Source organism: Zychaea mexicana, assembly GCF_025766255.1.
Source record: "Zychaea mexicana strain RSA 1403 chromosome Unknown BDB00scaffold_24, whole genome shotgun sequence".
Classification (NCBI taxonomy): Eukaryota; Fungi; Mucoromycota; class Mucoromycetes; order Mucorales; family Lichtheimiaceae; genus Zychaea; species Zychaea mexicana.
The window spans coordinates 424319-437500 of record NW_026516687.1 but is presented as its reverse complement, the minus strand read 5'-3'; the positions used below and the strand labels follow the sequence as shown (position 1 = coordinate 437500).

General features: G+C 43.1%; 6 protein-coding genes across 6 annotated transcripts; 3 read left to right on the top strand and 3 right to left on the bottom strand.

The window, feature by feature from the left end:
• Positions 1–1090: 1090 nt before the first annotated feature.
• BDB00DRAFT_882645 (legume-like lectin family-domain-containing protein) lies at positions 1091–2670 on the bottom strand (the record flags this gene model as incomplete). Its single annotated transcript, XM_053128167.1, has 9 exons — positions 1091–1234; positions 1316–1380; positions 1469–1535; positions 1634–1750; positions 1867–1965; positions 2060–2166; positions 2276–2360; positions 2445–2563; positions 2658–2670. The coding sequence occupies 9 exons, from the start codon at positions 2668–2670 to the stop codon at positions 1091–1093; spliced, it is 816 nt and encodes a 271-aa protein (XP_052981265.1).
• A 197-nt stretch (positions 2671–2867) lies between these two features.
• On the top strand, positions 2868–4430 carry BDB00DRAFT_816644 (F-actin-capping protein subunit beta). The gene is made up of 5 exons (XM_053123011.1): positions 2868–2947; positions 3046–3257; positions 3345–3538; positions 3640–3812; positions 3912–4430. The coding sequence occupies exons 1-5, from the start codon at positions 2945–2947 to the stop codon at positions 4140–4142; spliced, it is 813 nt and encodes a 270-aa protein (XP_052981264.1). The 5' UTR covers positions 2868–2944; the 3' UTR covers positions 4143–4430.
• A 773-nt stretch (positions 4431–5203) lies between these two features.
• On the top strand, positions 5204–7357 carry BDB00DRAFT_816642 (6-phosphofructo-2-kinase-domain-containing protein). The gene is made up of 8 exons (XM_053123010.1): positions 5204–5236; positions 5314–5339; positions 5471–5516; positions 5638–6221; positions 6313–6570; positions 6662–6730; positions 6813–7029; positions 7126–7357. Exons 1-8 carry the CDS (start codon positions 5227–5229, stop codon positions 7260–7262), a joined length of 1347 nt encoding a protein of 448 aa, XP_052981263.1. The 5' UTR covers positions 5204–5226; the 3' UTR covers positions 7263–7357.
• A 167-nt stretch (positions 7358–7524) lies between these two features.
• Positions 7525–8781, bottom strand: BDB00DRAFT_282438 (uncharacterized protein). The gene is made up of 5 exons (XM_053116780.1): positions 8494–8781; positions 8187–8361; positions 8015–8072; positions 7630–7896; positions 7525–7534 (listed from the first exon to the last, which is right to left on the bottom strand). The coding sequence occupies exons 1-4, from the start codon at positions 8747–8749 to the stop codon at positions 7882–7884; spliced, it is 504 nt and encodes a 167-aa protein (XP_052981262.1). The 5' UTR covers positions 8750–8781; the 3' UTR covers positions 7525–7534; positions 7630–7881.
• Positions 8782–11182: 2401 nt separating this feature from the next.
• BDB00DRAFT_282312 (uncharacterized protein) lies at positions 11183–12356 on the top strand. The gene is made up of 2 exons (XM_053116778.1): positions 11183–11991; positions 12206–12356. Exon 1 carries the CDS (start codon positions 11303–11305, stop codon positions 11960–11962), a length of 660 nt encoding a protein of 219 aa, XP_052981261.1. The 5' UTR covers positions 11183–11302; the 3' UTR covers positions 11963–11991; positions 12206–12356.
• On the bottom strand, positions 11802–12607 carry BDB00DRAFT_816624 (uncharacterized protein). Its single transcript, XM_053123009.1, has 2 exons — positions 12474–12607; positions 11802–12394 (listed from the first exon to the last, which is right to left on the bottom strand). Exons 1-2 carry the CDS (start codon positions 12559–12561, stop codon positions 12150–12152), a joined length of 333 nt encoding a protein of 110 aa, XP_052981260.1. The 5' UTR covers positions 12562–12607; the 3' UTR covers positions 11802–12149.
• Between the last annotated feature and the right edge of the window lie 575 nt (positions 12608–13182).

The window sequence follows — 13182 nt, the reverse complement described above, 5'->3', positions numbered from 1 at the left end:
GTACTTCGTTCAATCTTTTGAATATAATCTATCCGCAGACGACTTATTTGTCTTTGTTTATATGCTTTTAGTTCGATTTACCACAAGTGCGCCAGAATGGCAGATAAAACGGTCTTCTCATTACTTTAGAGTGCTTTAAACAGAATTGCTGAACCACATGCAGCACACACTTGGATAGTATTTCCTTCTATATATAATAATCAGTACAGCCAGTAAAAAGATATGTATATCTTCGGACAGCAATAAGCTAATCGCTACGTTGCATCACATTGAGATGTTAGAAATTTTATGGCGTGCAAAAACGATCGGGCGAGCCAAGAAGAGGAAGAAGGAGCGTGAAATAGTGAAAGCAACGGGCTAAAGAAAGGAAGAATACATTATTAATAAGATTCTGTTACAAACGCCGAGCGTGTATCATATCGACATAGAGGTGTAGGATATCTGCGACATGTGTGTATATACACTCTTGCACTTATTCTTGAAAGCTTCGTACTCATATACATATCCGTCTTTCTTCAGGTGTTTTTGTGGGAGTGTAAGGCAAGATCATATGGCGTGGCTGTCCATTTGAGTAAGATAAAGATAAAAACTATCACCAATCTTTACACGCGTCAAGGAAGCCGTTGCCAACAACAATACATAGAGCAACACTCACAACAAAAGGTTATGCTGAAGCTCAAGTCGCCTCTACCTCGAGTAACCATTATATAGTGTCAAGGGCGCAGCCAGTGAAGGGTCGAAGGGGATGATAGCAGCAGAATCGTATTGCAAAATTTAGTCATGGCAGCCGTGGTAGCAAATGATGCAATATGTGGAACACGCTATAACTCAAATTGATCACTAGCCCCATTTCAATTTTAAGTTAGTGCCATTACTTTAACAAACAATCAACGATGACGGTTTAGGAGCAAGGAAACAAAGTCATCGTAGTGCCAGCACCGCATGATGGTTGGACAGACATTAACAAAACGTAATGTACAGTACATAGGCGAGTTGTATTGTATATACACTCTCGCTTCTTCCAAGTGGAATAATACACAAAATACTTTTTATTATTGCTGAGATACGGCAGGTGATTTGACCATTGCATTTAGAAATTCTTCATTCTGTTGTTGTTATCATACATGCGGTAGGCAACAAACAATACACCAACAAGAGCACCGGCTACCAGCAGCTTAAGCAGAAAAGAGAAGAAACCACCAGAGCTCTTCTTGCTGCTTACGGAAGGTTGGACCTATATCATATCAAGCGCAGATCAACATCAATGAGTAAATAGCTACACTAGAAGTGGGGACCGAAAGCAATTGAAACTTACCGGCTTGGCTTCCTTGGCTTTCGCGATAAGGGTCTTAGTAGTGACACCGACAATGTCGTGGTTATCTAAAGAGCTCACAGTTTAGTTAGTTTAAAAAGCTTTCTGCAGCCTATTACTCATTGTTAAGCAATGTTCTTTGAGAAATAATGTTACCTGTCACCTCGCCGGTGTGAGCAGTGAAACCAAGATATATTTGCTCGGGGAGTTGGACATCATCCACCTTTTTCAATTATGACCGCTAGAAAAATTAGCATATCTGTAAAAGAAACCATATCCAAGGGAGAGAATCTCAGAAATGAAACTGTTATCCCTTTTTACCTTGAAGCACTCGCTCCATTCATCTTCCTCACGCCAGATCATGTCGAATTGAAGATAATTGTTCTTGTAATAAGTGAGGCGAGCTTTTGTTGGGAAAGATTTTGCTCGGAAATTGGACTGAATCATAAAAAAGTAATCATTTGAAAAGGGACATTAGCATATTAACAAGAAGTTCGTCAGGTCCCTGCATTTCGCCTACGCTCTCTTTTTCTTCATAGTATCTTTTCATATACCTCACAGCCCGCAAGTTCTGTTGGACGTCCGTCCTTATCATTCTGGTAAGACTTGATACCATCACCAAGCATGGCAGAAATATACGGGAATGTGTGACGCTATTAAAGTGGTGAAGGGAGAAAAAACTGAAGCATTAATTCCATGTGAGTCCATTCGTATGCGCACATACACTTTGCCGAATAGAAATATTACATGTGCTCGCTCGTTATCATAGGTATCAAAGAATACACCAAGGCCTTCAAACTGATCAACCGATCCAAATACAGGTCCAGGTGTCGACCGTTGTTTGGTAAGCCACACTGATGTGTTCCCGAACACAAGAGATATAATAAGCGTTAGAGAGAGAGAGAGAAAGTGTGTCGTTCGGATTGAATTCCATGTTCCATATGTTTCTAAAAAAATACATACTCGCCATGCCATCACCGTACAAATGGCCTGATTGACCTTCCACGTTAAATTCAAATTCGATTTCAAAGTTGGACGCTGTCAATGGCTACACATTAAAAGATGAAAGGGGCCGTTGTTTAGTTTTCAACTGTACTTTCCCGTAGGTTGTCAAGGATTTCTGATTTTTTACCAGTCGTGACCAAAGGTAGCCTTGCTGCGATTGGCGGTTACTCGTTAAGCGGATGTGGCGATTGGTGTTAATAAGAGCGTCTCCACCAAAGTCGAACCAGCGATTTTGCAGCTCATCGTCTATATCCTTTTAACATCAGTAAAGCTATTCCGGGATTTCGGGAAAAGAGTTTACAGAATGAGGGCGCGTTTAAAAACCCAATACTTAACCCACCAATATAAGGCATGGAGATGGAGTGTGTACGAAGAGGTACAGAAGCCTGAGCGACAGCTGTCGCCACGAATGACAAAGTGCCAACGATTACTGCCAGCATCGAACGCATCTTGTTACTTTTGCTTTTAGTTGGTTGTCGCCAGAAGTACAAGAACGCGAGCCTGTAGAAACCACGCATGTGGCATCGACCATGCTGGCTTTGAAAGTACCGCCACCCGTTTTGCAGGCACGATGGTGACCTACTGCCTGCCACCTTACTCCTTTTATTTCCAGCACACGCACTCGACATGGCACGTAGATTAACTCTTTGCTTTACTTGGGACAAACGAACAAAAAGTTTAAAAAGCTTTCCTAACATTGTTCCTTCCTTATCAATTCTACTCTTAAGACCGATCAATATGACTGCGCGCTCGACTTGATGCGCCGCCTTCCTCCCAAAAATGTAGAAGAGAACCTCAACAAGTTGCTCGACTTGGTCAATCCTGACCTAGGTGATGAACTTCTCTCGGCCATCGACCAGCCATTAAAAGTGAGACGCTGTCAACAAACGGGCAAGGACTATTTGATTTGCGATTACAACCGAGATGGCGACTCTTACCGGTAAGATTGTTTCTTTAATCAGACACTATGCTCGGTATATCCTGTTCGCTAATCTCATACTCACATCGCAAATACGTATAATAAAAGCTCACCTTGGAGCAATGAATACGACCCCGAACTTCCGGACGGTGCACTTCCCTCGCCGACATTACGAAAGTTGGAAGTAGCAGCCAATGAAGCATTCGATACTTATCGTGAAATGTACTACGAAGGTGGCATTTCCTCTGTTTATACTTTCGATTTAGATGATAAATTTGCGGTTGTTGTGCTGATCAAAAAAGGTACAAACGTGTTGCTACTGTTGATGCTATTTTAAGTGTGAAAGGAAAATCTGGTAAAAGAAGTGGTAGTCGTGCTTACACTCAAACTTCATAAACCAAAGTTGGCGATGGTGTCCGTCGGATGAAAGGAGCCTGGGATTCAATCCACGTGTTTGAGGTTCAAGAACGAGGCCGTAACGCTCACTACAAGTTGACATCTACCGTGATGCTATACATGATTACCAACAGCCAAGACCTTGGTAACCTGAATTTAAGTGGAAGCATGACACGCCAGGTAAAAAGAAACGCAATCGAGATGCTACTTTGGTAGCGATGGATGTGTTGTATATGTACGAGAGTAGAACACTGATTAAAGGTTATTACGTCTTTTTAGTCCGAGCAAGATTTTGCTGTGGATGATCCATCGGCACACGTTGCGAACATTGGTCGTATGGTGGAGGACATTGAACTCAAGATGCGAAACTCCTTACAAGAAGTCTATTTTGGCAAGACACAAGATATCGTCAACGACCTTCGCAGCCTAGGGTCCCTAGAAGAAAGTCGACAACAGGCTCGCATTCAGCAAGAAATTGTTGGTAGATTGATGGAAAGAAATACCCGTTAATAAGAAGCAAACACAAAATCACCGCAATCATCAATACAACCCATATTCCAGCCCAGAAAATAGTTGTTGATCTTCTCCGATGTTGTCCGTGCGCATTTTCTTTTCTTCTGTATGTTGTGTTCGACGTAGGAAGTAGATGATCGCTGCTGTCCGCATAGACCAAGACATCCTGGCAAGAATTGATCCTTTGAATATGCTTGAAATGCTTCCTTAAATAACCGAGGCCCCGCGTCGGAATAATGATGATGATCTAAATTAATGCATCGCTAATATACATAAAATACCGCGTCTATAAAGTTTTATATGGTCCGATACGCCTTTCATGATACTTGCAAGGAAGTTGCAGATAGTATATCCCATGTACTCGGTGAGTCATCATCAGCAGCAACAGCAGCAAAGAGCACTCGTCATCAAAAGACACCACGACAGCGTTCCGACAACGGATACTGAAAACGAAAACAAAACAAAGTGGCTCCCGATTTAACAACCCAAATATACAACTTCAGTATGGACAGGTGAGGCTGCCCTAGGAGGTTACTCATACAAAGAAAATGCATGGGCAGCAGGGATGGGATTAAAGTAACACTTAATCGCATAATAACAGTCGCTGCGACTGGCATGTGATAATCATCGAAAAATCGAAAGAAGGATAAACAACCACCGTATTGTTTGTCAATACTGTATATATACCTAATGCGCGCTACTATGTGCACTATATCGTCAACAAGAGAGCGACTCAACAATCATACGCCTGTTGAACCAGGAGAATGTTTGGCGGCAATCTCATCGCATATGGTTCTTTCTTACTAGGCGAGCCTCTTTTTCAGAATCAAAAAGACCACTTATCATTTGCAAAAGTATCGCATGACTTGACTCCTTTGTCACCCCGCGAAACTGTGTGTGAGAGTATGATATGCGCACAGGAGATCATCCCACTGCCGTTTATGACACTTGTTACTCGATGGCACCACCACCAATTTAAACATATGCTTCAGCGGAGTTTTTCGCCGCAATACTTATGAGAGAAGTGTGTGTGTGTGCGAAAAAAGCAAACGTTTTGCAACTTGACAAACCTAACCGAATCATGGCAACAAGTAATTGTCACTCTTCTGCTGCATTTTAGTTTTTAGCTTCCTGCAATTGAATGTAGCTTCTAACGTTTATTTTTTAGAACAAGATATACGTATAGCCTGCGTGGTAAGAATAAAAGCAAGAGACCTCCCCTCTCTCTAGACAGCAACAAAAGCACTGCATAGAACCGAACGGACTGAAAAGAGAATGGGGAGCACTGCAGAGACGCTAATAGTAATTTCAATTACAATAAAAAGATGGTTGGACTTCCTGCACGGGGGAAGACCTATATATCTACCAAAAGTAAGCATGCAAGTATATAAGGAGGGGTTAGGAGTGTTTATGTCGTGGCGGCTATGGCGAAGAGAGAAGAACGATGTATAAATGTAAATTGATACATTGTATGCCATACCGTTTTACTCAGTCCGGCGCTACCTCACCTGGCTTGGCATCAAGACACAAGTATTCAATGTGGGCAGTTATCGACAACGAATAGCAGGACTCAATAAGCCGCACACGTTCTTCGATGCGAACAATTCGGACGCAATGAACCAGCGCAAGGAAGCTGCCGAAGCTGCACTGAAGGATATGATCCAATGGTTTGACAAGGACAAGGGTGCTGTCGCTATTTACGATGCAACCAACGGCACGCGGGAACGCAGAGCCTGGGTGCACAAACAATTTACGGCGCGAGGTATAGAGGTCCTCTTTATCGAGTCCCTTTGCGACGATGAAAAGGTCATTCTCGACAACATCCGCGACGTCAAATTGTCGTCGCCCGATTACGAAGGAATGAATCCTGACGAAGCTACCAAGGACTTTGTGGAGCGTATAGAGCATTACAAGGAGTTCTATGAAACGATCACCGAGGACGACTACACGTATATCAAACTCGTCGATGTTGGCAAGCAATACATTATCAATAAGGTACACGGGTACCTGGAAAGTAAAATCGTTTATTACTTGATGAATTTACATGTCCGTCCAAAAAGGATCTGGTTCAGTAGAGTAAGGCCGCTTTTCATATTTCTCACGGTTCCCCGTACGCATATAAAGACGGTCAACTCATTCTTTTTCCATCTTTTACTCTTTTGTACAGCACGGTGAGTCCATGTTCAATTTGGAGGACAAAATTGGAGGAGATGCTGATCTTTCACCGCGGGGCCAAATGTACGCCGATTCCCTTCCAAAACTTATCGAGAAACATCTCGGCGACCGTCCCTTGACTGTGTGGACGTCTTCAATGAAACGCACCATACAAACTGCCAAGAACTTGCAGTATCCAAAGAAACATTGGAAGGCTTTGGATGAGCTTAATACGGGCGTGTGCGATGGAATGACCTATCAGGAAATCGAGGTATATATTACCGACAAGATGCAGTTAGGCTGCTCCTTACTATCCTCTTCTCACACCAATTATACATGTACTCAACCTGTTGTTGTTATAGGAACAATACCCAGAGGATTTTGCTCGTCGTGATGAGGATAAATTCAATTACCGGTACCGTGGTGGCGAGGTAAATTAAGAATTGCACCGTAAAGTCTTTAAGAACTAGAACAAAGTTCTTTTATTGCTTATTTACTCACACACGCGCACAGAGCTACCGAGACCTGGTACTACGACTGGAACCTGTCATTATGGAACTGGAACGTCACGAAAACATTTTAATTATTGCTCATCAGGCCACTATACGATGCATGTATGCATATTTCATGAACCTAGAACATGATGAACTTCCATATGCACGGATTCCACTTCACACCGTCATTGAGCTCGTTCCTCGGGCGTATGGCTGCGAAGAAAAACTTTACAAAGGTATATATCACACCAACTAACACTTCGTATAGACATACAGATGGACCACTCTCCAAGTACACACTCGCTGATATGCTTGTATATACCTTTACGTAGTCGACATCGAAGCTGTAGATACATACCGACCAAAGGTTCCTCCTCGCGCAGCAAAAGACATGAAAGAACCCGAAACAAGTAGAATTGGAGCGAGTGGTGAAATCGCTGATATATCTTTACCTGTCCTCCCCTTATAAGACTCTTTTTCTCCGTCCTCTCGCTCACCACGTTATACCCGATACGTAAAATGTAGACCTTACTCTTATTATATTTATAAAACGAAAGATAAAGAACGGATGATAGATTTATTTTGGTCAAAAGTACGAATGCATGTTTGTATGATATTCATATAAAGACTCGCTCATTGTAGTATAAGGGGCTATTGTTTTGCTTTACTCGCTTCAAATCAGGTTTAGGACCTTGGAAATAAGGTCACTGTATCGCTGTTTATTTGACGACTGATATGGTGCTAGGGTAGGCGTTTCCAAAATTTCACGGATGAGTTTCACTGTCCGACACACGCATGTCGTGTTTTTCCATAAGAAAAGAAGGAAAAGAACTTACACGTTTTTAAGCAACGGGGCTCGTCCTCTCCAAAAAGAAAGCTTCCCGAAACCTGCGCCGGCATGCCGACGGTGCGTCCCACAACATATGAGAAAGACTCTGCCGAAGGAACGTCAATCCCATACTCGTTGCACGAATTCAGCCGAAGCTTCTTTGGACGTGCGATATAACACTGGAAAGCAAGCAACATAAATGCCCTTTGCTCGGGCGCTGTGCTCCCGGTAGTGGCCTGACAAAAACAAAGGTGCGAACCTAAAAGGCCCGCTTCTTTGGGCAACAGAGTTGGAAAGGAATAAAGCAGTTAGCAGTCTAGCTAGACAGACAACGTACATTAAGGCAGCGCACACACAAAGCAACTGCAGAAATGATGTACTGTTATACTTACAGTACTAAAGCAGCGATTCCTTTCTTTGTCCTTGCATCCATCCTTAAGTATGTTGCTTCTATATAAACGATGGAACAATTACGTTGATTTAATATCTTATGCTCCCAGTAGCGATTAACTCCAAATCGTCCCCAGCTTTTCAATATTCTTTTTTTCAAGTATGTAAACTTACCGTTGACCAGATATGAGGCATAAAGCTACTATCTGCCATGTCAGAGAAGAGATTCTTGTAGAAAGACTAGTATCAGATTCAACACAGTAGCAGCCTTTGGAGACAAGTGGCAGCAGGAATTTGTCCACATATGATTCTTTGCTAGCCTTGTAAACCTTGTCCTTGCAGCTATAAGCTTTAACATGACGTATGAACCGAAAGAAAAAGAAAGGTGTAAGTTGATAATATCCATTATGCCAACATCCAGCATTGCTCATCACTTCCAAAAAGTAAGGAACTCGTACATATATCAATTGTCTATGTTTACTATAATAATTAGAGAGCCTTGGCGCAGTCGCAGCAGGAGAAAAGCATGGCCATGATTCATGGATGAATCGCACCGGGACGCCTGTTGAGTGGGCATAAATAAATGAAAGACAATGGAGGAGAAAACGAAAACTACGTAGTGTTCGGTTTATATATACGTCCACGTTGAATGACCCAAAAGAAGGGGCAATCATCATACAGTTTTCAAGAGCAAGATGCGGACCGAGTCGTGAATTTATTTTCCCCCTTTTCACCATGAATTTTTACTATCTAAGGTGTGGCAATATGGATCTCATTTTTTAGCCACGGTCATGTAGTTTTCTTTTGCCTTCAGTTTGCTCGAATAGAAGTCTTGTCGTGTTTACAAAGTAGAGTATAAGCAAAGAAGTGCCATGATCAGTTAGGATAATTCATCATTCCTCAGAACGTATTGTTTCTCATGCAGTCTGTTCCGGTGTCAGTTATCTACATGAGGAAACGCCCATCGTTCGACTATGCGCCTGCCATATTAGTCACTCCATACTGTCATGGTGTTGTTTCATTTTGTTATCGGGGAACTAAAGCATTTGATTGAAGAGCGACACACATAGTGCTATTGACCATACGTGGTACGTACTGCAGCTGAATCATTCCGAAGCATCGGAAAAATTATCGACAATCCGAATAGGAGCTGCTGCTTCAAGCTCCTCCATATGTATTATATACAGCGAGTATATGACCATATGCGAATTCCCATTATGCTAATATAGCAGTAATGTTCCTTCATAATCGAAAGTGGTAATCGAGATTAAGGTGTGTTATTCAGCCTCCAATAATACCGCTCGATAAGAAGACTCGTTTCAAATCTGACAACTACAACTACAACTACAACCACCCCTGTCTGAGGAATACGACGATGATTGGGCGAGGCAGCGCGATGCGAAGCAAGGGATTGCCGATACTCTTCGTGAGTTAAATGCAAGAATCGATAATTATCGTACAATCCTTGGAAGGCGACAGGACCGAGGTAGTCGACCGCAATCGCACTACTCGTACTGATAGACTAAACGAATATTTGACAGTAGTCGGCCGGTATCGAGCCAGACGAACAAGACAAAGAACGTGGCGTGACGACCACCCATTCACTCGCTATCTCTAATTTCCATTATAGTTTCCATTTATCTCGACCTTAGATTTCTTTTTTATCATTTATCCATCTATTTCTACATATTTATATATCTGACCAAACTTTTCTACCTTGACCACAAGATCAAAAGTAAGTATCGAAAAATGAGTGTTTATATCAGTATTTTCACATGTCATGTTACGAAATTAGACAGATACATGCTAACCGTCCAGGGATGGAAGGCTCCGTAGAAAAACATATTATACATAATGCAGGTAGAGAGAAGTTGATATAAATAACGGAAAATTCTACAGTACATAGCGTGCTATTTTATATAGTGTGCGTGCGGACATAGTAGTACTAATTTCCATAGTGATTTATCAATCAGAGCTTGTATTCTGAAAAATGGATTTTGGTTCGGTTACATGATTAACCGTTCGGAGAAAGTAATTTCCGAATTCCGTTACCGTGATTTTTTTTTGAAACGGCTAGGGCTATGGCGTAACAGCGTAAAGCCGATGGCCCCTGTATAATAACACTAAGAATGTTTTACTCTTCTCCATCACAAACAGCCCAGTAAGATAGGTCTACATAGCTGTTGCCGATGTCGACTGATGAGTGGGATCCTTGTGTGCATATGTGTATGATTCTACGTATGTACAATGCTGCAGTTGATCTTGCGCTTTGACATTTAGCTATGCATACATTGCACATATGGTATAGTGATAGCACCTCAGTGTAGACGCAATACAAAGAGCACCTACTAGAGCTATAGCTATGAGTACTGCCTGTCCATTAAACAAGGCAAAGCTGTTTATAAAACTAAATGAGCTTGCGTCTTCTAGTATCTTCAATTCTACGAATGCTCAAAGAATTCTTGTGAGAATAATGGCTCGTTTTGCAGATGCTTCATATTCTATTGGTGATTAGCTTATCATATTATAGCATTTACGCATGTATGCACATTTCTGAAGCTAGATATATACTAGATTTCTATATGCGCGTATCACACTCTACAGCGGCATTAAGCTGATATGTACCTCGGGCTCCTATTTGCAAAAACCTTGCAAAAGTGTTAATCACGACGGATGAACAAATTGGACAGATCACTTTAAGTTACGAGCTTCAATACAATCATGCTCTTTTCATATAGTCAATTTGGAGGCTACAGATACAGTTGGACCAGTATATTGTATCCTCGTGCAGAAAAAAGCACGAATCAATCAAATTAGAGCGACTTGCGAATTCTTCTTTGCGAATACACTGTCCGTTACTAGATCCCTTCTCTTCTTTGCTTCCGCCCTGACCGTTATACCCAGTACATAAGTGTTAAAAGCAGAGATAGCATAATTGGATGAATGATAAATCTATTTATATTTTGAAATTGTGATGCGCAACTACTTTCCGTTAATAACTTTAATGTATCGATGAGTAGTCGAGCGGATAAGCTAAAAGGAAATACCATCACCCAATGTTAGTGTAAGTTCGAAAAGCAGGTGATTACTGACAACGTGCCTCATCCATGGTTGTATAACAAGAAAACAAACTTTACCATTGCCTCTATTTTCTCCACTTGGGTATACGCGTCTTTTCTGAGTAAATGGTCTCGGTTTTGGCAGGTCGGATATACGTCTGAACGTGAAACGACCGTTGCCTTCTGATAATGGCGGATCAGTAGTAGCAGTTGTGCTGCTGGCATTAGTGTATGCTGCTGGCTTTGTTGGTGGCGGTGGTGGTGGTGCGGCATTCCAACGCGACAGCACAGGATTATTTGATTTCGGTGCAGGTGGACGGATGGGAGATGACGATACTGCTGGTGATCCTCCTGGTGGAGGTGGAGGTGGAGGAGGTGGAGGAGGTGGTGCTCCTGCTGAAAAAGATGAAGGTGCTGGAGGTGGTGGCGGATGTGGTGCTGGAGCACCGGGCGAGGTCGACGATGCGGTCGAAGATGAGCGTTTTCTACCTGGGGGTAAAGGCGGTGGAACTGCTAAATTGGCAGCGGATCGCACTGGGCTTGGCACTTGCGGGACATTACGCGAAGGACTTGCACGTCCAGGTGGAGGTGGAACATATCTGCTGGGTGTGCTTGGCGGTGGTGGAACAGCACGTGGTGGTGTGGGAGGAACAGCTCTTTGTGGAGAGCTGCTCGATCTTGTTCTTCCTCCTGGTAAACTTGGTGGTGCAAGCGAAGGTCGTGGTGGTGATGGAGCTGCTGCTCCAGGCGGTGGCGGAGGTGGCGGCGGCGGCGGTGGTGGTGGTGCTCCTGCTCCTGCTCCTCCTGCTGGAGGTGGGGGTGGAGGAGGAGGAGGTGGTGGTGGTGGCGCTCCACCACTTGGAGGAGCTGGCGAACTACGACCAGGAATAGGCGGAGGAGCTTTGAACGATCGAGGAAGGGTTTGAGTCGACGAGGCCGGGGTAGGCGCTTTGCCAGGCAATGAAAAGCGTGCCGAACCGCCGCCAGAAGGTACAGGTGGTGTTGGTGCAGCTGATGCCGGATCTACATAATTGCAAACTGTCAGCTTACTTGTTGCCTCATTTTCAATCCCACCCTTTTACTTATATAAATTACCTGACGTTTGGCCTCGGCCCGTCGCAACTGCAGCTCCTCGGGTTTTGCGCAGAGTTGGCATTCCGTTAGCGAAAAGACCACCTAGTTGTGGACCTCCTCCCAAACTCGGTGCTGAAGTCGATGCGGCCGATGCAACATTACTACTGCCACCGCCCGTGCCGGCTCCCATGCCTGGCATGGGTGGTCGAGCCATTCCTCCTCCAGATGAGGGTGCACTTGGCTTTGTGTCTAGTCATCGTAACGACATGATTAAGAAAAAGTTTGCACGAATCCGAGCACTCAGATGTCTAAGTTAAAAATGACTTACTACCAACTTGTGGAGCCGATCTGTCATTGGTAACTGCTTTCTTTAGCTTTCTTCCATTATGAATGTCTTGCAGGAGTTTACTGTCCATTGTGGAAAATGGTCAAGCAATAATCAATAAGAAGGAAAAAGAAGAGGTTGCATTGAAAGAGCACGCGCTCGAGGAATCTATAATTAACCCCCGCATCAACCAATCATGATAAGCGAACAGCATGAACTACAGAAGCTTTCTGTCCCGGCTTCTTGGCGATAACTCCCAAAAAACCCCATTATGACGTAGTCTGCTACTACACAATGCCCGTAGCACCATCTACATATCGATCAATAACTACATATTTTTACTGGTATACATGTTTTTCGCTGTTAACCCAAAGTACCAAGCTGGGAAGATGTTGCTTAAAACAAGGTTTCGGAAGAAGCACGGAATACATATTGAAGACTCAGTTGAAACTAAAATAGGCAGTCTAGCTACAATTCTGAACAGCCTGTTTGTTGGATGACAGACCATATGTCAAAAGAGTTGTAGCTATCATGAAGTATGCGCAATGGACTGGATCTGCTGAGCCCGAGATGATGCTTCTGCTTTGTAACACAACATCTGCTTGCTTTGACAATGCCTAATGTTATACAAGATGTACTCTCTTCCTTTTATTAGCTTGACTATCAGCGTCATCGAGCTTCTCAGCTTGGCAGATAGAATCAACTAGGTTAT

Coding starts and splice junctions, on each gene's coding strand:
- BDB00DRAFT_816644 (XM_053123011.1), top strand. Junction 3,539..3,639: donor TGTTGTGCTGATCAAAAAAG/GTACAAACGTGT, acceptor CATAAACCAAAG/TTGGCGATGGTGTCCGTCGG. Junction 3,813..3,911: donor GTGGAAGCATGACACGCCAG/GTAAAAAGAAAC, acceptor ACGTCTTTTTAG/TCCGAGCAAGATTTTGCTGT.
- BDB00DRAFT_816642 (XM_053123010.1), top strand. Junction 6,222..6,312: donor AAAGGATCTGGTTCAGTAGA/GTAAGGCCGCTT, acceptor TCTTTTGTACAG/CACGGTGAGTCCATGTTCAA. Junction 6,731..6,812: donor ACCGGTACCGTGGTGGCGAG/GTAAATTAAGAA, acceptor ACACGCGCACAG/AGCTACCGAGACCTGGTACT.
- BDB00DRAFT_282438 (XM_053116780.1), bottom strand. CDS start 8,749: ATGGTGAAAAGGGGGAAAATAAATTCACGACTCGGTCCGCATCTTGCT. Junction 8,362..8,493: donor AAGGCTCTCTAATTATTATA/GTAAACATAGAC, acceptor GTCATGTTAAAG/CTTATAGCTGCAAGGACAAG. Junction 8,073..8,186: donor TGCCTCATATCTGGTCAACG/GTAAGTTTACAT, acceptor TCGTTTATATAG/AAGCAACATACTTAAGGATG.
- BDB00DRAFT_282312 (XM_053116778.1), top strand. CDS start 11,303: ATGCTGCTGGCTTTGTTGGTGGCGGTGGTGGTGGTGCGGCATTCCAAC.
- BDB00DRAFT_816624 (XM_053123009.1), bottom strand. CDS start 12,561: ATGGACAGTAAACTCCTGCAAGACATTCATAATGGAAGAAAGCTAAAG. Junction 12,395..12,473: donor ATCGGCTCCACAAGTTGGTA/GTAAGTCATTTT, acceptor TACGATGACTAG/ACACAAAGCCAAGTGCACCC.